We start from the raw sequence: 23,013 nt of genomic DNA on the forward strand, positions 1-23,013 counted from the left end.
AAGAATGGAAAGTACTCCAGTGATTCCAAACACATGGAAGTAAAGTACTTAGTTGTTAGAAAAAGAGTCCAGAAACAACAAGTGTTAATTGAAAACTTAAGCACATCTCTTATGATTGCTGATCCATTCACAAAGGGATTGCCACCAAAGACATACAAAGTGCATGTTATCAGGATGAGTCTTTTAAGCAACCCTTGATGTGTACGGTTAATTCTGAGTGCTTAATTATTTTTATTTGACACTATTTGCGCAATAATAATTTTGTTTCTAATTTTCCTGTTTCTAAAAGTGTGTGTACACATGAAATAGAATATTGATAAACAGGAAATATCTTAACAAGACAAATTACAGGGGCCTTTCAGGCAAATAATTATATATCCCGATAATGGACTAGGTTGGTGAAGGTTATCAATAGTGTAGTGCATAGAAGGAAATAAGACATAAATGTTATATAACCGCTATGACTCACATTGGTGATCTGAAGTAATCACAGTATTATAGTTTCTAATATATCTGAACTTATTGGCTATTTTTAAAATTCGTAATCACGTGTCAAAGTTTTTAGTGTGGAATCCAATGAATCAAAAAATTTTATAAGTTGCATATTTTTGGAAAAACTCATAATTGCATTAATCTGCTTAATGGGCCAAGTGGGAGAATGTTGGATTTATTTTCTAGTGTGGCCCAATAGCCTACATATTTTTACATGTTTTATTTTATTTGGACTCCACAATTAGATAAAGCCAATATTATATATAAAGCTCAGAAATTAGAATTTTAATATAATCACTCTTCTAAAATAAGAAGGAAACCTTGATAGATTAAGAATTCTTCTGATATAGTTTATCTAGCCCTCTTCTCTCCTCTATATAAGGATGGGTGACTCCCCTTTTATATCATGAGTATTTTTCCATGACTAAGTTTTATAGTCATCCTAATTAAGGGAGAGAGAGAAGAAGGTGAGCCAAGAATTAAAGGTTTAACTCTAAGGGGTATTTTCTCAACTTCTCTAATTCAATGGCTGACAAAGGTATGTTCGTTTTATTCTTGAATTATAATGAATTCAAGATCCTGTTAAGTTTAATTCTGTATTATTATTATGGTTACATGTATTATTAATATTTACACAAAACTCATAAGAAAATTTGGCGGTCCAAATTGGAAAAAAAAAAAAATGTATACAGATACAAATAGGTGAATACGGATATAGATAAAAACTGCAACCCGCAAAATAGAAAAATTAACGATTATCTGAAGCAGTCCAAATAAATGTGAACAATTCGAGTTGAATGGTTTTTGCGGATCAGACTTGGTGAAATGTGATGCCCAGTCTTTTCAGTTTGGTGTAGTGGGACTTGGTAAAATGTGATGCCATGCATTACATCACCTTCACAACAATGTCATGCATTATGTCACCTGCTACAAGATCATAATTAAATCATTTTAATTATAATTAAAAAAATAATTACTTATACCCAAACATCACATAAGATATAATTATAAATATTTTAACTAATAATTAAAATAATAATCACAATAAATCAAATTAATATTACAATGAGTTATAAGGTGTACTTCTGCCTTGGTGTTGTGAGTATGTCCCCTGTTTTTTTCATAACCTTTGCTTGATTTCAAAATCTGTTTCCTAAAAATGATATTCATAGAAAACTTTAGTATAGACGGGGAAGGTCTCATAATTTATTACATTACTGTGATACTAATAATGTATTTTTAGATTTAAAGTAGCAGATATGAAATTATTTTTTATGCTCTTTTTATTTATTTCTTTTTTAAATGGTGCAGGTTGTATTGGAGGAAATCAGAGCATATGGCATCTCATTAACTAGCCTTTCATAGCCTCTTTATAACGGATTTTTTTTATGATAATTTTTTTAATTTTTAATTTTTTTTATTAAACTTCTAATAGATTGTGTTTTGAAGGCATTTGACAGTTTCTTTGGGTTAAACTTTTCAAATATGAATTGTGTTATGGATTTAGACTTGGTTGCTATGATAAACAGAAAATTGAGACTACAAATGGCTTATGGCCTTTAATGAAAATGAAACATAATAGGAGATATATAAACAATATAATGAGTGTATATATTTATATCACTACTAAAAAAATGACTATTTGCTACCATATAATTTGCAACCACCCGATTATCCGTCGCAAATAACCAATTTATTCGATATTTCCTTTTATTTATTTTCCCATTTTCCTTTTATTTGCCCTGCCCTTCACAAACACTGATTGTTCTCTCTCTTGCACGCATTCTCGCTTTGTCCCTCTCTCTCTCTCTCTCTCTCAGTTCACACCGGTATGAATCTCTCAATCTCGTTCTCTCTCGCTCTCCCCTTCGTGTTCTTCTCAATCTTGTGCTCTCTCTGTTTCGAACTCGATCATTGAAGGTACGCGCTCTCTCTCTCTCTCAAGTTTCTTTCTCTGTTTCTTCTTGTTTTCGGGTTTCAATCTACACCTAGGGTTTCGATCGAGTTCAAGGTACTTTCTCTGGAAAATTCTTCTCTCTATTTCTATCTTACTCCATTTTTTCTTAGTTTGTGATTTGAATCTACTCCTAGGGTTTGGATCGATAAATGACCCTTGCAATATTCAATTTGAATGTGTTTGAACTCTTGATATTTGATTGAATCACTTTGATTTAATTCAATTATTCTCTTATTTATATGTATTTCAAATACCTATGTGTATAGATTTTGGAGTGATTTGGTACATATTATATGTGATTGAGTGGAAGTTTGTGATGATATACTAGATTAATTTCTGGAAAACTCAGGGGATGTGTTGGCTCTTTTTTGATATTTGGTTGCTTCAATCTCTCTATTAATTTGTTTGCTTGCTTAAAAATTGGAGGGAAAAATGGAAAATGTGATTTTCAATATTGATATTTGGTTGCTTCAATCTCCTTCAGTTTGCTTCTCTCTATCTCTCTCGGTCTTTGAATCTCCCTATAAATACTTATCTAGCTTTCTCATATTCCATCTATAATTTTGGATCATTTATGATCTATCTATGCATCCTTAGGTTTGCAGGTTTTGAGTTCAAGTTATAAGTTTTGCGGTAAACATTCAATTGAAATGCAAGCTGAAACCCTAGCATCTTTTGCACACTCAGTAGGCCAAACTAGTGTTGTCGCCGTTTCTTTTGCAAGGTAAACTTTACTGCTAAAGTTTGATTTACTTCTCTCTGCATCCATTCATGTTAATAATAAAATAACGAGACACATTTAGGGGAGCTTTTTAGAATGCCATCATTTCTATTGGGATCTTCTGTCCCCAACTCTTGTCCCCATCTTCTATATGAGATTTTACAAGAATGTCAGTTTAGTGGCTTTCCAAACTAAAACTTCACGCAGCTCAATCTTTCATATTGTAAACCATTGTAAAGTTTAGGATTGTTTGACTTCTTATTCTGTATTTATTTATTAATTGTTTGACTTCTTATTCTATATTTATTTATTATTCTTTGGATCTTTGAATTTGTTTCCCATGTAAATAGAATTAGAATTTATCATCCCATTGCCTTGTTTTTTCAATTTAAAATTCCAATCTACATATCAGGTTATTTTTCATTTCTGGTAATAAAAGAATACTAAAGATGTGAGCTATAGAATTTCTCTATTTTTATTATTCTTTGGATCTTTGAATTTGTTTCCCATGCAATTACCGCTTTCTCTTGTAGGAGTTCTTTAATCATGGTGTTTGCAATACTCTTGATTTTTTTTGTTTAATATTGATTTATGCAGTCAACAAAGAGACATTTAACAAAGAGGCTGGAAAACTTAGATTGGAAGCTGGATGAGCAGAAGGAAACATCTAAGCTCATTGCAAATGATATGGGGAACATTTTTTCTAGTTCATGTCTTGATGCATGATTTTTTGTGATTAACATGCACTGAGATCCTGTCCACCCAAGCAAGAGGGTCTTATTATCATGTGTGACTCCACTTTCCCTTAGTTATGCATTAAGAATGGCTTCCTCTTCCTCTATTTCCTTACTTTACATGTCATTTCTCTCCCACGCCCCTCCTGTCCCCTTTATTATATTTATTTTAGTTTGAGCTCAAAATTTTACAGGGGAAATGATAAAAAATTAATGTCAAAACTCTAGAAAGATTTGACCATTGTTATGTTCTGTTATGTTAGGTAAAAAGGTCTTGTAAACATTGTTTTAGTCTCCTTTCACTTGAATGTGAAAATGAAGTGCATATGTAATTGTTGAAGTGAATTTGGTTCTTTTCCAGGACTTGTATTCTAAGGTCTGCTGAATCTGGCCAATCGTATTCTAAGGGCCATGATAAAGCTACACAGGAAGTGAGCTCTTAGGTACGGCTTTACCTTTTCATCAATTCCCAATGGGGTGTGTGTGTGAATATGTATTCTCAATTATAGCATGAAATCATCATACTGTACTTCTTTCTCTTGGAAAAACTAAACTAATGATTTAAATATATTAGCAATATAAATGATGAGAGACCCCCTATATGTATTTCTTCTCTCTTTCTTCTATTCTTATATGTATATTTGTTTTAAATATTGGAATGTTGCTATGGAAAAATGCAAAAAATCATGTGGTTAGATGGCATTATAACATAAATCAGAATTTCTACTTGATTTGCTGCAGCTAAAAGTTTTTAGCTAGTTTTTGAACATTATATGTTCTGTCTACAAAAAGAAAAAAGAAGGGAAGACATTGTGTCCTGAAAGTTTATTCCCTTCAACTAGTTGTAGATCATCAAGACTGGTGCTTCTCCAATGGTTCTCATGGGAGAGCTGCCTCAATTGTGTCCTGAAAGTTTATTCCCTTCAACTAGTAGGAGCAGCACTGGTATGCGTTACATGGAAAAGAAGAAGACACTCAAGTAAGAGTAGAACTAAACATTAAATGCTCCATTAAATGCTTTGCACTTAGGAGTTTAGAACTAAACATTTTTGTATTTGATACAGGATGGAGAAGTGAAGACAGTAGTTGTTACAAAAACTCCAGTGAGGCGATCCAACCGAATCCACAACCGAGCAGTAATGTCTCCATGAATCATCTACCAGCTTTTAGGTTATTGTTTTTTGAACCTTGCAACTTTGAAACACCATCTTTTGCTGTTTCATGATTCAGGGATGTGTTCTGTCTGTGTAGGAAAAAACTGAACTGTCTTTTTATAAATTTAAATGAAAGATCCAGCATTGTATTTTTATCTTTATTTTAAAACTAATTCTTAATTAGCTTTCACACCTGACTTGTCTATAATTTTGTGGTTCTTTCCCCAAATACATTTATTGAATTTAGGATTGAGTTTGTCTCCTATTTAAGGTTTCTGAGCATCATGATTGTGACCCTAATATTGGGCGTGTGAGTGAGTGGATGGAAAAATTCTAGGCCTATGTTTGCCACAAAAAAATACTCATCACAATTTCGGTGCTTAGACTGCTCAGTCCAGTTTAAACCTCCTCAGCCTTCAATAAAATGAAGAATGCAAGTGTTTTTGGAGGTTTGTGACTCTAATTCAAAGAGTGCTCAAAGTGTTCACTGAAAAATGCAAAGAGTGCTCAAAGTGTTCATTTAATTTTCTATTGGTAAGAGTATGTGTTTCTGTTTTAGTATCATACTATAGTGTGTGTTCTGGAGTAGCATTTTTAATTCTGTATCATGGGCTGTGGCCCTTGTGGGTAATCTCGCTGGCTGTAGTCATGAACATTCATGATATGCTATTGTTCAACATCAGGATGATAGGATCTCTCTCTCTCTCTCTGTGCACATGTCTGTGTACATCTTCATGTTTGCAAGGTCTGAGGGCATGACATTGACTGATGGATGGTATGAACATATGATATGTAGGCAAGTCCACGATTCTTCTATGTTTACCATCTATGGAGTATTTGATAGTGACTGCCACTGAAAATTGTTGTGTAGTGTTTGTCTGTATTATGTCCCTTGTGTTTCAAAAAAAAAGCTCACATTTTATTACCTTTAAAAAAGCATCAATTTATCTAACCTGCCCAATTTGGATGTCAGATTCCAGAATTTAGGTGAGATGATGACTCTTGGGAGAAATGATGCTGCTATTTCACCAAGTTTCTTGGAGGGGCTAACCTTGGAAGGTCCTATAGGTCATACTGGTAAAATCCGCCCTCCTTTTGTCCAGTGGTTTTGCTTTCCCATTTTGAGTTTTATCTTCTTACCACTTTTATTATTATTATTTGTTCTTATGCAGTGAGGAAAATAGCATACTTGGCGAGATTGCCTACAGACGAGCACCGTTTGAAAGTGGGGATCAGTTGGTTTGTGAAGTCTGCTGTGGATTCAGTTACAACGCTGCAGAGTACTGTTGCCAAAGTTGTTTCAGGAGCATAGTTCAATTGCATCTCTCTTTTAAAGGCACACATTCTTTTCTTTTCTATTCTCTCACTTATAAATTATTTATTAACCGACACAGAATTTGATGTAAAAATCCCAACAAGCAGCTGAATTTATGAAAGGAAATAACAATTTCACACTCACAGTTTTACTGAGCACATATTCAGGAAAACTGAGTAGGCATTGCACAATTTACCTTTGTATTATTTAGGGTAGGTAAAATACAAGATATTGTTGATCCAACACACAATGATGTAGTATGTAATAGTGGTACTGGTGTAAAAATTCGCATGTATTTGTGGATGAATACTTGATTGCATTTTTATGTCTTCTCACAATGATGTTCCTAGTCCTTTAAAGGCCTCGTGTTAGATCTTAAACCTTTAGTTCATCATTTGGGCTTTGAAATGCTTGTGCTTCATTGACACGCCTTTTATAAGTTCTATTAGTAGTATTGTATACTGGAAGTGTTTTGACAGATATTACCCCAACTGGAATATGATGAAAAAAAGTTTCACATATTAAAAGTAATTGTTTAATTGTGACATTTTTTGTTTTTATTTTGTTCAAGCTTTAATATTTGAAGAAAATGGGAAGAATATCGAGAGGTTAGCTGTGGGTTTGATTTGTCTAATTTGTTTGATAAACAGCTGGATAGGTAAAAGGGCTTTGATGTTTCACAATTTGCCCTGGAGTTGTAGCTATCAGTTGGTAGTTATGTCTAGTTGTACAATTGTGTCTACCTGTACCAAGGGGAGGATATAAACTTGTCTAGTTGTACAATTGTGTCTACTTGTTTATTTATTTATTTATTTTTATTTTTATTTTTAATTTTTTGCGACGGTAACAAGATGGTCGCCAAAGATCATGTTAGTATTTTTCTTTGTTTTTTGCGACGGCAAAATAGGGGTCGCCATAAGTAGTTTAGGTGGTCGCAAATAATTTGCGACCGTTGCTTTGCCGTCGCAAAAAGTATTTGCCACCCCCATATTCGCGACCCCCATTTGCCGTCGCATGGGCCGTCGCAAAAAGTCTTTTGCGACTGTTTTTTATTATTTGCGACGGTTTATAGCGGTCGCAAAAAGTGTTTTTTTTAGTAGTGTATATATGTGTATATATTTATATATATATATATTAAAAATAATTTTTTATGACTTACACAATTATACTACGAGAAATGTAATGATTTATGGAATGTAAGGAAATATCGTAAAAGATTATATACGGCATACAAAATATATTATAGATATATTAAAAGTAACTTTTTACGGTATACAAAATTATGCCGTGAAAAGTACAATAATTTATTACATGCAAAAAATGTTGTAAAAGACCATCTACAACATACAAAGTATGTCATAAATGTTTTAATTTATTACTTTTTACAACTTTGCATGTATGTCGTAAAAGACAATTCACTTTCCACGACATAACTAAGTCATAAATATTTAACTTTACATGTATGTTTTAATTTATTTCTTTTACGGAATATATTGCAAGTCGTAAAAATTTAATTTTGTTGTAGTGACTAACACCACAATAAGTCATAACTAAGGCCCCGTTTGGGGACTTACTTTTTTAGCCAATTAGCCAAAAAGTTATTAAATTAGCCAAAAAGCCAGCAACTCATACCAAAAAGTCAAAGATTCTCTTTTCTCTCTACTTTTTGCACATCTTTCCGTAATTAGCCAAAAAGTCATCCCAAACATATAAGTTTTTTTTACCTACCTTTTTAGCCAAATAGCCAAAAAGTTAGCCTGTTCCCAAACGAGGCCTAAGGCCTCATTTGAGAACATATTATTTTAGTAATCTTTTAACTTTTTACAAAAAGATGTGCAGAAAAGTAAAAAAATTAATATGACAACTTATAATAACTTTTGATTTTTTGACTAAAATATATAGTTAACAAACAAAACTAAGGCCTCGTTTGGCAACCGAACTTTTTAGCCAAAAAGTCAAAAAGTTATTAAATTAGCCAAAAAGCCAACAACCCATTCCAAAAAGTCAAAGATTCTATTTTCTCTCTACTTTTTGCACATCTTTTCGTAAAAAACCAAAAAGTCATCCCCAACATACTAGTTTTTTTTTAGCTCAAATTTTAGCTAAATAGCCAAAAAGTTACTAAATAAGCTTGTTCCCAAACGAGGCCTAAGTCATAATTAAATCATTATTAACACTACAATATATCATAAGTAAAACCACAAGCGTCAACTGGGGCATATGGGTACGTTTCATAAAATTTTCCAAAATGAAAACACTACAAATCAAATCTTATCTCATATATATATATATATATATATATAATATTAAAAGTAGTGTTTGTTTTAAGTTTTAGGCAAAAGTCACTTTATCCGATGTGATTTCAATTTGGGGTACTTTATCTTCATATGGCTCAAATATAAGTGGCGTATTCCCTTAGAGTTTTGAATTGAAGTACAAAACTAATTCTGTTAACAAAACAAACAAAATTACTTAAATATCCGCATGCCATATTTTTTTTTCCTCTTATTAAGTACATATAATTTTCTATCTTAATCATATATTTAATAAATTAAACCATAAAGTAACCTAAACATCCTAATTTATTATTATAAAATTACCTTTATCTAATTTTAATTTTAAATTTTTAACCCAATTTCTTATTTAATAATATTTTAAATTAATATATATATATATATAACCTCTATCTATAGGTAAACCAAAAAATAACCTAAATAGTTTAATTTATTATCATAAAATTACTTTAATCAAAATTTTAAAAGGGCACTTAGATTAGAGGTCTATTTCTGAAACTGTTGGGCCAATAGACCCAAACTTTATTCTCGTTTTCTACCAAAAGGACATTATGAGTCCAAAAAAGACAAGTATCTATTCAAAAGCTTACCATTTGTTTTTCTGTTCAAATGTAACCTATGTATACACGTGTTACTTATTTGTCTAACTATCAGTTCAAAGGAGGAGGAATCCCCTCCAATCCAAATAGAAGGTGCTGTTTGGGTCTTTGGAGTCCACTACGGCCCAGTTTTCAGGATCCGGACTGTTCATTTTGCTGGACACTTTGTGTTTGTCGTTCATAAAAAAAAAAAATTAAGTTGATTTAATAACTATAACTTATTCAATTTATCACATTTGTCACTAAAAAAATGTATGGTTTATTTTTAAAAATACAATTGTTGTATATTTTTTTAGTGAAAAATTGAACAAGTTACAATTATCAAATCAACCTAATTTTTTTTAGATGAAATAAACGAAGTGCTTGACAAGATGAACGGATCGAATCATCGAAACGGGACCCGTGATAAGTCCCACAGACCCAAACAACACCCTCTAATCCAATTTGGACTAGAGGGAATTCTCCTCCCTGTTCAAATATGTACACGTGTTACTTATCTATCCAACTATCTATTCAAATATGTACATGTGTCACTTATCTATTCACCTATTTATTCAACGTCACCTATTTGTTTACCAAAGATGTCTTTCATTATGCCTCAAATGGTGTTTCTTATGACTTGGTTACAAATATCATTGTGGTGTTTCTTATGACTTGGTTACAAATCATTATGATGTTGATTATCACATTGCTATAACCTGTTATAATTACAAATTTGATTATCACTAAACAGGCCTTTGGCTAAGCCTCAACTACTATTTAGCTATGATTTATTCTGGCCCTTTTGATTATAACCGAAAATGGTTCATGTTACCTTTACTTTCCATGGACATTTTTCATTTTTTGTCCAATTTTACAATAAAGTGATGTGCAAATATTTTCAAAAAAAAATTACCTGACATTATTTCTCTTTTTGTTTGATATAGATGGATGAACTTGTGCACGAAGCTAAATTGTACAAGACTACTTGGCACTATAAGAATTTTTTGAAGGATTATATATTTTTGGATAGATGTGTATGAAAAATATTTGGGTAGACTAGTAGTTATATTTTTGGATAGAGTAGAAATTATATTTTTGGATGGGTATGTATGGAAAATATTTAGGTAGACTACTAGTTATATTTTTTTAAATATGCGCATGGATAAAAATTTAAAACGTAATAACAAGTACTTGTTATGTTTTAATTTTTTATGCTAGATGGATGTGAATTGGATGATTTAGGAGTGCTCGCGGATCGAATTTGTACAGTTTGCGGTTCAGTTTTGACCTACCCGCATCTATGCTATTTGGGGAAAAGTCAAACCGTAACCGCCCACAATGTGGTTTGTGCGGATAAGGTTTGTGGATGTGCAAGCGGTTTGCCGTTTGGTTTTTTTCCTTTAAAAATTAATTTTTGAGTTTTTTTTTTACCATTTTGTAAATATTTATTTTGAGTCATTTTCTTCCAATTTTGCTAAAATCATATTAATTAATGAATTAAAACTTATAAAATTAAAAATACAACAAAATCAATTGCTAACACAGTAAGGTCAAAACTTATTATTCAAAAAAAAAAAAAAATCAGCATCACCAATTCCTTATCAATGGTACTATTTCATTGCCCATTGAAGACAACCACCAACTTTAATTACATGCAATCTTCAATTCATAGAAATCAAATACACATATATAATATATGTAAATTATGAATACATCTACACAGGCTGGAACGAAATAACAAATGAATAAATTAAAGAAAAGAAGAGAAAGGAAGAGAAAGGAAAAAAAAAAATTGAAAATGAAATTTACCTGTGCATAAAGAAAAGGCTCGGCAACAAAATTACTAGGGAAACCAGCATTAGAAATTGAAGCACAAGTGAGGACTGGGTTGGCCATAGGCCAGGCGGCACTCTCATCTCTCCATTGATTCACCTGTCATCCAAAATTCAAACCCACAAAAAACCAACAAAAATTAGAAAACCCACAAAAACCCATTTCCCAAAACCCTCAAAAATCAAATAATATAGAAAAATAGAGCAGATCTGCACACAAATAACAAATCTAATTACCTAACAAATAACAAATATGATTGCATAAAAATAATAGATCTGATTGCATAAACAAATAACAGATCTGATGCATAAAAAAAAAATTCAGAGACCGGGGAGAGAAAGAGAAAGATAGACAGACATTTGATTGCCTAAAATCAAAGATCGAGGAGAGAGAGAGAGAGAGAGAGAGAGAGACAGATAGACAGACAAACAAAAACAGAGACAGAGGCTTACCTGTGAGGTCGATCGGTGCAATGAGAGAGTGAGGTCGATCGGTCGATCTTATGATGAGAGAGAGGCGATCTTACGAGGTCAATCGGTGCAGATGAAAAACGAGAGAGTGCGAGAGTGATGATGAGATGAGAGGAAAAAAAGAGCTGCACAGCAGCAAATGTGTTTTTAAGTTTGAGATATTAGATTAGGGTTTTAGTTTTGTTTGTTATAGATGAAGTGAAGATGAACAGTCTAGATTTGAAATATATATATATATATATATATAAAGGTTAATGTGGGCAGGTTGGGCGGGTGGATTCAAACCCGCAACCCGCCCGCAACCCCAAAATCAGCCAAAATTCAAACCGCACCTGACCCTAATGTATTTGCGAAACTGCCCACACGTGTGCGGGGCGGATCGGGTATGGCAGTTTGGACGGGTCGGATAACCCTATGCCCAGCCTTAAGATGATTATATAGATTACAAGCAAATTTTTAATCGGAGGAATATGTACGTAGTTTGGAATTACTTGTAGATGAAAACTTATAATAGTTGCTGACTAGGTTCAGGATTTGATAATTTATATATTTTGTTGAATGTTCATGATTCAGTTTGGAAGATTATCGCAAATTACAGATTGTATTGAATGGATTGGATGGATTATTATGAATTATAGGTTTATTTTGTTGTATGTTGTTGACAAAATTTTGCTTCTGTTTTCTTATTTTGGCAACCAAGTGATTAATCGAGAAAGATAAGTAAGACTTTCGCCGATTAAATAAGGTAGGCGAGAGGATACATTTGGCGACTAAATAATTAGTCGCTAAAATTATTAATATTGGCAACCAAAGAATTCGGTTGGTAATAGGTCTATTGGCGACTAAAGTTTTAGTTGCGCAAACATTCCTTTTGGCGACTATCATGTTTAGTCGTGAAATGTGACAATTGGCGATTAACATGTTTGGTCATGGAATGTGACAATTGGCGACTAACATATTTGGTCGGAAAAATATCACTTTTCGCGACCAAAGTGTTTTAGCTACTAAATGGATTAGTCGTAGTAACGATATATTTAGTGACCAAAAATTTAGTCGACAAATCTAACTTTTTTCTAACAAACAAAAGTTTTAGTCGCTAATTACTTTTGCTAACCCTCAATTGACGATCAAAGTAGCAACTAAAAAAATTAATTACAGATAACTTTTGCCGACTAAAAATGGACTTTTGCTGACTAAATTTTTAGTCGGCAAAAGTGCGAATTCCTATAGTGACAACACTGCAATATTAAATGGGAACATAAGGTTTATATAATGAAACAACTCATTTTTCCTCTTTTTCCTGATATGAGGTTGTAAAATAAAAATCAATAATTGTTTGGATGGGAAGTTCATTTTTAATTAAACAATTTCAGTCGTTTAATTTTTAATAAGGTCAATCTTATTATGTGCAAGGCTTTCAGAAGTGCCAAAAAGAAAAAAGAAAAAAATTGTGCAAAAAGAAAATTGAAAAAGGAGAGCTTTTCTGTTAAGGCCATTGATTGCTTGGATTGGTATGAGGTAAGTGTTTGATTCATGCAAGTTTCTCCTTTTCTTTTGTGGTTTCCCCCGTGCCCATTTATATTTTTCTCTCTTATGATGCTTAGCATATCTCATTAGTAGCCAATTGTTCTTGCTACTTTGTTTTTTCACTATCTCTTTTCAGTTAAACATATATTTATATTTGTCAATGACAAAGAGATTTGGCGAGGGCGTGAGACGAGTCTTCCCAATATGAAACACTGATAACGCAAGAGAAAATATCAAGATGGGTGCTTGGAAAGAAGGGATATTTAAGAGGATTTGAGATCAGACCAAAACTCTCTTCCTTTAATTATTGATTAAATGCTGCAGCACAACAAGAGGTATAGATTACTTTTGGCATAAAACATAATACTATTGGTGCGGTATATATTATTAGTGGATATTTCTTTTTTGTGTACGGAGAACATAATTTTTGTATGATTCTCTGTTTGTGTGGATTTAATTATTTTAGGACAGATCATATTTAGTTTGTATGGAATTGACATCAAAAGACCAAATTTTTTGATGGTTAAAAGTGAAATGGAAACAGGTATATGAATGGTTTTTGTTTATATATAGGTTGTCGGTTGAACGAAATAAATACAAGTTGTAGAGAAATTAATAATAATAAAAAATACTAAACAAAGTTTTGACGACTAAATGTTTAGTAACTTTAAAAAAATGAACTTATTAGCAACTAATCAATCAGGTAGCCAAAAAAGAAATCAATATTTTTAGCGCCTAATATTTGATGCCCAGAAATAAAATCAATATTTTTAGCGCCTAATATTTGATGGCCAGAAATAAACCAAAGATTTTTGACGACTAAAAATTTAATAGCAAAAAATATATGAGATTTTTGGCGACTAAATAACTTTGTAGCTAAAAAAATAAGATGAAAATAATTTTTTTTTGCAACTAAATATTTAATAGCCAAAAATAAATGAGACTTTAGACAACTAAATAATTTAGTAGCTAAAAAAACGGAGCTGCTACGTAACTCGAAAGAGGTTTGACCCGAAATGGCTTGAATCCAAAACGACACCGTTTTAGTGTTTTTTTTTTTCCCTTTTCTTTTCTCTGTTCTGAAAGAGGATGAAGATGATGATAATGGAGGAGAAAGAGGAGGTAAAAGATAGAGTTGGGGACATCAACAACCACCAATCACAAAAAAATAAAAAATAAAATAAAATAAAATTATACACAGATGAACACCAGATTTCATCATCATCAACACTAGATTATCTTCTTCATCTATACACACACACATCACCAATCACAAGAAAGAAAAAAATAAATAAATAAATTATGCACAGATGAACACCAGATTTCATCATCATCAACACTAGATTTCATCATCATCAATACTAGATTATCTTCTTTATCTATACACACACACATATATATATCACCAATCACACAAAAAAAATTTATACACCGATCAACACTAGATTTCATCATCATCAACACACACAAATTTATGTATTCACAAATCTACACACACATACATCTATATATATATATATATATAAGAGAGAGAGAACCACCAACTGACACCGCAATCACTGTCTCCTTCTTCTCTTTCTCGGCCTTCTCTCCTCCTTCTCTCGTCCTCTCTTTCTCGCATCTTCTCTATTTCTTCTTTGTTTCGGAGGGTAAAAAAACATACCCAATTTGAGCCAATTTAGGACAATAATTTTTTGAGCTACCAAGTATTATTCCTAAAAAAATTAAATAAAAAATAATTTTGTTTGATTACTAAATATTTAGTGGTAAAAAATAAATAAAATTTTGAGCGAATAAATAATTAGTAACAAAAAATAAAAATAAATAAATAAATAAATATAAATAAAAATAAAAATTTGACGACTATTTTCTTCGGTCTCTAGATGTAAAAAATATTGTCACTAAAACAAATCCACAACTAAATGTTTTAGTCGTTAAAAACTAAAATTAATTTTATTTTAAAATTTTTGACGACTAAATATTTAGTGACCAATACTTTCCCCATAATTACTCAACAACCAATCCAACTATCAAAATATTTAATCATTAAAAAACTTTAACGGCTAAAAATATAATCGTCAAAAGTGTCATTTCTCATTTCTTGTACTGATACTATTAAAATTACAACATTCAAAACTTGCATCACAAAATAAATGTGTACGTATTTATAGAAGCTCCCTAAACAATTAGGAAATTCTATGCAGTATTTTTTTTTTTCTCCCCCTAAACTATTTCTTTTTTATGCAATTTTTTTTTTTAAATTTATATTTATTCAGTATACCGATCTGCCTACAACAATTATTCAAAATTAAGGCCAAATTTGACATCCACCAAAAAATTTAAAAAGTCAAAAAATCACTATCTTATTTAAGTCACATCATCTTATTTAAGTCACATCACCTCTCTAACACATCACTTCAAACCCAATCCAAATCCAACCCATATTTCATAAAAAATCAAAAAATACATTTAAATCAAAAAGTACATTTATTTAATCTTCCCAAACTTGGCCTAAATTAATTTACCCTATGTTCTTGTTCTCCTTATGCTATTCGATCACTCAATTGAATGTTACCTGTGTAGGTAGAATTAAAAAAAGAAAAAGCAAAGAGGAAGAGGAGTAGAAGAATTAGCATGCACACATATTTGGGATTAAAACTCGAGCCTTTCAATTTCACTATACAACAAAAATAACGTCACAAGAGTCGAACTGTGATATCTCAAAACAACATTTTTTTTGTCAATCCCATTAAACGTGGACCTGGTATGCTGTCTAGCCTGCTGTAACCTCTCGTGGGGGAGCTAATACCGAACTTCTTTCCATAATTCAAATTGTTAATATTATAAAATTTACGAATATCATGTTTATAAACAATTATTCATAACCACATGATCAAGGTCTAAATAAATATAATTTATCATCAAAATTATATTTACTATTTATTTTATTCTTTTACAAAACAAATATAATATTATTAGGTGTTATAATATTTGATTAATCTGAGTTTTTTTTTTTTTTTTTTTTACACTACTAGATAAATCGTCCAATATAAGCAGTTAGATCATCGAAATAAAAACTTGATATTGATCTTTATGAGGGGGTCACAGCACCCGGTATTCCTAAACTTAACAAAAACACCGTTCCGATTTGTGCTCGAAAATACCGAGGGTCGAACGCCCGAGTTCCAAAATGACGTTTTGGATTTTTTTTTTTTTATGGCTTTTTTTCCCTCTGAAGCAGAGGTGAAGATGAAGAAAGAGAGAGAGAGAGAGCATCAACCAACTCAGATCATGATCATCAACCAAGAGAGAGCATCAACATCAAACACAACACATCATCATCACCACCATACATCATCTTTGCCTCTCTTTTATTCCTTTTCTTCTTCCATTACTCTCACACACACACAGATCATCAATACACAGACACAGATCTATACACAGATCATCAACAGATATACAGATCTGTGTATGCACACACAGAGGATGGCGGCGCCGGTGATGGGTGGAGCCTCTCTCTCTCTCTGTTCCCTCTTCCTCTCTCCTCTCTCTTCTTCTCTCTCTCTCTTCTTCTCTCTCTTCCTCCCTCTGTTTCAGAGATATAAGGGGGAAAAAAAAAAGAAAAAAAAAAAGAAAAAGAAGACTGCCCAAAACGACGGCAAAGCAGTTTCGAGCTTCGAAATATAATTCACAAAAACACAACAAACACAGTAAATTAACAAAGATGGTGCAAAGCAAGAGACAGTAAATTAACAAAGACGGTTTAGATCACAGCACCCTTAGTTTTTCATACAGACTGGGGCATCCATAGCTGCCCAAACGTGGTGCAAAGCAAGAGAGAGAGAGCAGATGTCATGGAAGCCATGGAAGTGTACTCACAGAACTTTGCAAGCAAGGACGTGTCATGGATTAGCAGCGCACTCAACGAACCAGAAAAGGAGAAGACGAGGCACACAACAAAAGCTTGGAACGTTGTTGGGAGACCTTTAAAGAAGACAGTGGGGACTGGGTTACCATCTATGTATTCAGATGGGATTATTAAGAGAACTGTGGTGATTGTGAAGGAAGCTACCAAGATAAATTCCAACACTCGGGTCTGGATTGGTGGGATGGAGCTTAATTTTGAGTCATCTCTTCGATTTGGAAGAAATACACATGCCATCTCCACCTAGATCCATACATGGGCTTGTTCTGAAATTGTGTTCTGTACTACATATTTTTATAAGCTTCAAAAATAAAATAAAAATAAAAAATACAACTTTTCTAATTTAACGGGTAGAAAAGTGAATTATTAATAGTGAATTATTAATAATCTTATTAAATTAGTGTGGTATTCACTATTCAATTAGATTAATATTTATTGCATTAATAATTTACCTTTATCCTATTATTATTAATCCTATAAATTTGTTAGATTAATTATTCATTGGATTAATCATCCTAAACTAAAGTGTTAAAACAAATATGAAATAATTGAACCCACAAATTAATAATTTCAATGTCATCCCCTAATCCACACAATCAAACATGCTCATAGCGTGATATGGTAAGGGTTAACTATTAAATTATCATATATTTATTTATTTCCCTATATAAGTATCGGTAATTTATCATATATTTATTTATTTCCCTATATAAGTATCGGGATGAATACTAAACGATGTCGTTTTTCATTTTCAAAAGAAAAAAAGAAACAGATCTTTCTCTCCTCTATTTTCCTCATCGGATTGCGATTTCGAAGGGTTTGGGGGATGCCAGGGAAGGGTGTGTTGAGCAAGGAGAGAAACATTGATCTTCAGCTTGATTTGGAGAGAACTGAAAGAGAATTCAGCACCAGCAACAAATAAATTACACCCACATGTTCAGAAACAACAACAACAGAGAAAACAGGTAAACGATCAATTGGATTTCACATATGCGTTTGATTTTAGAAAATAAAAATCTATTTCAGGTTTTGTGTTTTTTTGGGGGCCAAAGTGGGGTTTTGCTGATTGTGAGTCGTTTTATGTTATGTTTTCAAGTCTCGATAGTGATTGTAACCATCTTTTCTTCACAGATCCATTGTTTTCTCAACCCCGGTCTAAGCCCTGCGGCAGAACTTCGCGAAACGTTGCCACCGGGGGTTGGCCTGTGGCTGCGAGGCGTGGGGCAGGTTAGCCGGCGACTAGAGAGGGTGGGGAATGGGTGACCGCCAGCCGACGAGAGGAGGCAGAACAGACGGAAGAGAGCGAATTTTTTTTTTTTTCTGAAGTGCGTTTTTACCTTAAAAATTAGATGGTGTGACAATAATGTGTTAAAATATCTAAGACAAGTCCCCCGTTTTTTTTCTTTTTCTTTTTTATGATGGAAGTTAATTCATCTTGGGGATTAGGTTGAGAAAGCTCCATCCGTTGTTACCCATGGAGTTTTTTGAGGGTTCCTTATCAGATTCCTGGTCTGGTATAGGTGGTGCTGAGTATTGGTGCTGAATCTGGTCTTATTCTGTCCAGATTTAGGAGGGCTTGAAGCTGTGTGGGTCGTTGCTGTTGTGAATGTGGATTTGGTGTTTTGACCAAGATCCCATTGGGCTGTTTATGGGTGTTCTTTTGGGTTTATCCAGCAGTGAGCATAAAGATTGTCATGATTTGCACCGGTGCCGGTGTGCTGCAATGTTTTTGAACCCCTATTTTGGGTTTGTTCTGGAGCCTCTCGTAGGTGTACCCGCCGGTCCGTGATATGGATTGGTGGTTTCGATAGTGGGTGGCGCCAGTGGGCTCGTAGGTGGTGTCGAGTTTGTATGTTATATTAGCCGTGGCTCTGGCTAGTGTTGTTCAAGATTTCCATTTTCATCGGGGTTATTGTTTGCTGCTGTCGTGAAGTTTACATCCACTGGTTTAGCTTGTTGGTGGACCAGCATCGAGTTTGTGGTTATCAGTTTTCGCCGGTAGCTTTCCAGGTCTCCGGCGGTTCTGCAGTGGTAGGATGTTCGTTTACAGCCCCGGCTGATTGGGCTCTGATTGGCATCATGGCCATTTCTGGGTGGAACTATCTTCATCGCCGTCGTCAGTGGCTTGCCGGCGTAGAAGGTGGATGAAGTTGAGAGCGCAAGTAGTTGGTTGCCGCAATTCATCCGTAGAGGAAGTTTTCGGTCATGGAAGGCTCAATGGCCAATTTGAGGGGACGAGTGAGCTACACGTGAGCTCTCGAGCGTGGAACAGCTGTACGCTTTTCCGCCCACTCTGACCTGGTATTTGATTTGTTTTCTTCAAGAGTGGTTTTAAATTCTGTGGGCTGGTTTTGATTAAGATATAGTAAGTGTTTGGAAAGTGAGTTTTTTTTATAAGTTTTTTTAATTGTAAGATATTATTAAAGAAAAAATTTTTTATGTATTAAAGAAAAATGATTATATTTTTTTATAATTGAATGTGATGTTTGTGAGAGAAAAAATAAATAGAAAAATGTTTGAGGGTCACAAATTTTGTGGCTTAAATGGTCTGAAATTGTCAACGATGTCGTTTTGCGTCATTTTGCACTTAAAACGACGTCGTTTTGGGTGTTTTGAGCTATTTGAGCCACAGAATTTATGGTTACTTAGTATTATTTTAAAATAATTATAAAATTTGATGTGATATTTTATTTTAATTTATTTTTTTTAATTTTATAAAATATTTATCTTTTAATGAAAAAAAAAAAAAAAAATCTAAAAACTAACTTCTCAAACATCGATGCATAGTGTTGGGAAGGGTGTAGTGGATCATCTGGCACTCGTGATTTACGTGTTGCAGTAGGCTATCTTTTATATATATCGGGCAAATTACATATTCTTATCGATTAGTTAAATTATAAATATTTTTTTAAAATTTAAAAAATTATAAATTTTTTTCAGAATGTTATATTTTTATAATAAATTGTCTTTTAAGATTTAATAAATTTTTTCTTAATTTGTTATGCAAATATAATCTTCAAAGATGAATTTGTAATTTTTTAAACCTCATGAAATTTTTATAATTTAGTTAAATCTCGAGAGTATATGTAATTTGCCTATATATTATATATATATATATATATATTTGGTGTGCTGTGGTGTGTTAGCCCGCTGTGATTATATAAGTGGACCATTATTATCAAATGGGCTTTGTTAAAAGAATTGGTGGGAGTTTAAAGCATGGGCTGCTGGGCCCTCTTGGAAAGGTTTTTTTTGATTTATTAGTGGCCCATTTTGGATTTAATTTTTTATTATCAAATGGGCTCACTATCTTCTTTGTTATTGGGCCGTAATTGGGTTCATTTTGAAAAAAAAATTTTGTTTAGCTTTTTTGCAGCGGATCATTTATAATTGATTATTTCATGATGTTTGATCATGTGACCCTAATGTGACTCGATATGATGGTGGTTTTGAGCCATCTCCGCCAAGAGTGATTGTGGAGTCACTGCTATGGGGAATAGTGGTTCATGCTAGCCGAGTTAGAGACTGGGAGATGAGTAGGAGGATAGCTACCGGTTTTCTGGTCGCTTCTTGTCTTCATGTAATCCATCTTTATTGATTGTATTGCCACGCCTGCCATGGAGTGAAGGGCACACTGCCATGGGATTTGAGGCTTGTGATCTACCAAGGAAGGGACTAGGGAATGTAATGATTGCTTTCATGATTTTGTTGGCTATGTATTGGTTTGTTGCTGTGGGACTATTGTTTTTCACTACAACTCCCAAGTACGTAGCTTATGGTTTCTGATCGTGCTAGCTTCATGTAACTTTGTTGGGATTTCTCGTGGGATAGATTTTTTCCTCCGTCACGGTTTTGGTTAAGTGGCTTGGATGTCACAGCTGTGAAGAGTGAGACGCTTATTGAATTTCATGTGTTAATCTGCAGCAGTGACTGGGGGCATGTGGGGTTGGTTATCATCCTTGATTCGGCTTGAGGGTTGTTGCTTTGTGTTTGTATCTGTTGTGTTTATAAGCTTTGTGGTGTCTTTTGTATCTTTGCATATATCTATCTCAAGCTCCCATCTATTATCTATAATGGTAGGGATTACTTGGGGACAATTAGGATATATGGACAGAGTTGGGGTTTTTTTTTTTTTCCCCCCTTTCTTTTTAGGGGGAAGCGGTAGTTTGTGTTGGTTATGTCTTTTCTTTTTTTTCTTTGTTGTTGGGCGTACCTGGGTATGCCCCTTGTAAACTTGTATAATTTCATTGTCTTTATTTTATGATTTACTCAAAAAAAAAAAAAAAAATCTCCTTTTTATGTGTTTTTTAAGTATTAATTAATTATTTCAGTTATATAAAATTATATTAGGTATGTTTGGTTTGTATTTTAAGATATGATTTTCCAAAAAAAATTTAAAATCACTTTTTTTCCTCTTACACATCAATTAATTATTTTTTCTTTTTACTTTCTCATTATCAATCACTTTTCTCTCATATATATTTAGTCAACTACAACAAAATATCAAATTATCTCAAATTTTAAAATTATTTTTAAAATATACAACCAAACAAACTAAAAAAAATTCTAACTCTCTTCTTAAATTTTTTTTTTAAAGTTATCTAAAAATACAAACAAAGCACACCTATTGTTTTGCAATAATGCATAGGATCTGAAAGCATTATATAGGTCCAATTTTCAGTTTTAGTAAAAAAAAAAAAAAAAAATCGTTTATAAGTTATCATATCATTCTCTTTATTTTCTGCACATCTTTTTATAAAAAATTAAAAAATTATTAACATAACGTAGTTAAATAATGGGACTAACTTCTTTCCAGTCTTTCATCATACTAAAAAGGTATTGTCCGATTCAGTGGGTCTATTTTTAATTCTTATTTTGATAATTCGAATTGTTTATATTTTTGGGTTTATTGCGTATATCATTTCTGAAAAAATCAAGTCGATCAGATAACGGTAATTACGGATTCGAATCAAGTTTGTATGAAAGAAAAAATAGACAGTGAGAAAATAAACGGCTTTGAACCTGTGTTTTTCATTGTCTGATTAGCTTAATTTTTTACATAAATTATATAGTCGATAAATTTTAAAATATAAACTATTCGAATTATCAACACAGACCAAAAATAAGCCAAATGAGCTGGACTGAACTGTCCAGTCCTTGGAAACAGTCCTATCCTTGAAATAATCGTGGATAAATTTGGGATATTTAAATATTTGTTTTAAAGAAATTAGGATAAATTTTAATAAATTTTCTTAAACTATAGTTCATTTGTATTTTTGTATTTTTGAACTCTACAAGGTTAGTTTGGCATAACTTATATAATTCATCTTTTTATCTTTTTTTCATCATATCACTTCTCTACTTTTCTACACATCTTTTCGTAAAAAGACAAAAAGTGTATTTTTTTAGGACACTCCAAACCAATCTTTTTTTATTAGAATTCTGTTACAAATTTACAAAAATTAGATCATGAGTAAATCACATAATACATTTATTAAAATTTTAAAACAATAATATATGTTATTGATTATTTTAAGATTATAATAATCTTATCTGATAATTTTTTTTGCATTTTATCTCTCTTATTTTAGTGGTAAAATTCAAACACGATCGCCAGATAAGAGCGTTATTATCTTAAAAATTTAATAAATGTGTCATGTACTTTAGACATGATCTATTTTTTATAAATTCATAACATAATTGTTACAAGAATAGTTAACGGCAAGAAGATAAACTTTGAGAAAGTTAATTGTTGATTTTTTTGAAGCTTAAAAGGGCAAAATGATAATTTTTTTAGAATCCTGAAAATGAAGGTTAGATTGGTCTATTTTTGGCAATACGGTTAAAAATCAATTTTTCGGTGTTTTAGTTTTTTTTGGATCACGTCTCTTTATTTTTTTATATATATTTTTTAAAAAAATTTAAAAGTCAACTTTTATCTATTTTCAAAATGGACCATTGTTAGAGAACAACTATTGATGGCATGTTCAAAAAAAAAAAAAACAAAAAA

The 23,013-nt window shown here is 32.3% G+C and overlaps 1 protein-coding gene and 2 long non-coding RNA genes across 10 annotated transcripts; 2 read left to right on the forward strand and 1 right to left on the reverse strand.

Annotated features, from left to right (window-relative positions):
• Positions 1–1,136: 1,136 nt before the first annotated feature.
• LOC114322058 (uncharacterized) lies at positions 1,137–16,994 on the reverse strand. Its single transcript, XR_014336312.1, has 3 exons — positions 16,856–16,994; positions 11,058–11,180; positions 1,137–1,416 (listed from the first exon to the last, which is right to left on the reverse strand). It is a non-coding gene; the product is annotated as an uncharacterized LOC114322058 (long non-coding RNA).
• LOC145795398 (alternative NAD(P)H-ubiquinone oxidoreductase C1, chloroplastic/mitochondrial-like) lies at positions 2,217–6,692 on the forward strand. 8 transcript variants are annotated; one of them, XR_014336311.1, is made up of 8 exons: positions 2,217–2,412; positions 3,047–3,173; positions 3,768–3,957; positions 4,266–4,347; positions 4,747–4,883; positions 4,969–5,040; positions 6,032–6,135; positions 6,231–6,692. XR_014336311.1 is itself a non-coding variant. In XM_082879658.1 (8 exons), exons 6-8 carry the CDS (start codon positions 5,052–5,054, stop codon positions 6,368–6,370), a joined length of 267 nt encoding a protein of 88 aa, XP_082735784.1. In that variant the 5' UTR covers positions 2,217–2,412; positions 3,047–3,173; positions 3,768–3,957; positions 4,266–4,347; positions 4,646–4,883; positions 4,969–5,051; the 3' UTR covers positions 6,371–6,692. The 8 variants fall into 8 exon arrangements, 7 of the variants coding, with proteins under 7 accessions (XP_082735784.1, XP_082735783.1, XP_082735785.1 ...); XM_082879658.1 differs by having other exon boundaries at positions 4,646–4,883; positions 4,969–5,074; XM_082879657.1 differs by having other exon boundaries at positions 4,969–5,074.
• Positions 16,995–17,675: 681 nt separating the features above from the next.
• LOC145795399 (uncharacterized) lies at positions 17,676–19,457 on the forward strand. Its single transcript, XR_014336313.1, has 2 exons — positions 17,676–17,968; positions 18,135–19,457. It is a non-coding gene; the product is annotated as an uncharacterized LOC145795399 (long non-coding RNA).
• The last annotated feature ends 3,556 nt before the right edge of the window (positions 19,458–23,013 follow it).

Source organism: Camellia sinensis, chromosome 7 (genome assembly GCF_055761805.1).
Source record: "Camellia sinensis isolate YWXY chromosome 7, ASM5576180v1, whole genome shotgun sequence".
Lineage (NCBI taxonomy): Eukaryota > Viridiplantae > Streptophyta > Magnoliopsida > Ericales > Theaceae > Camellia > Camellia sinensis.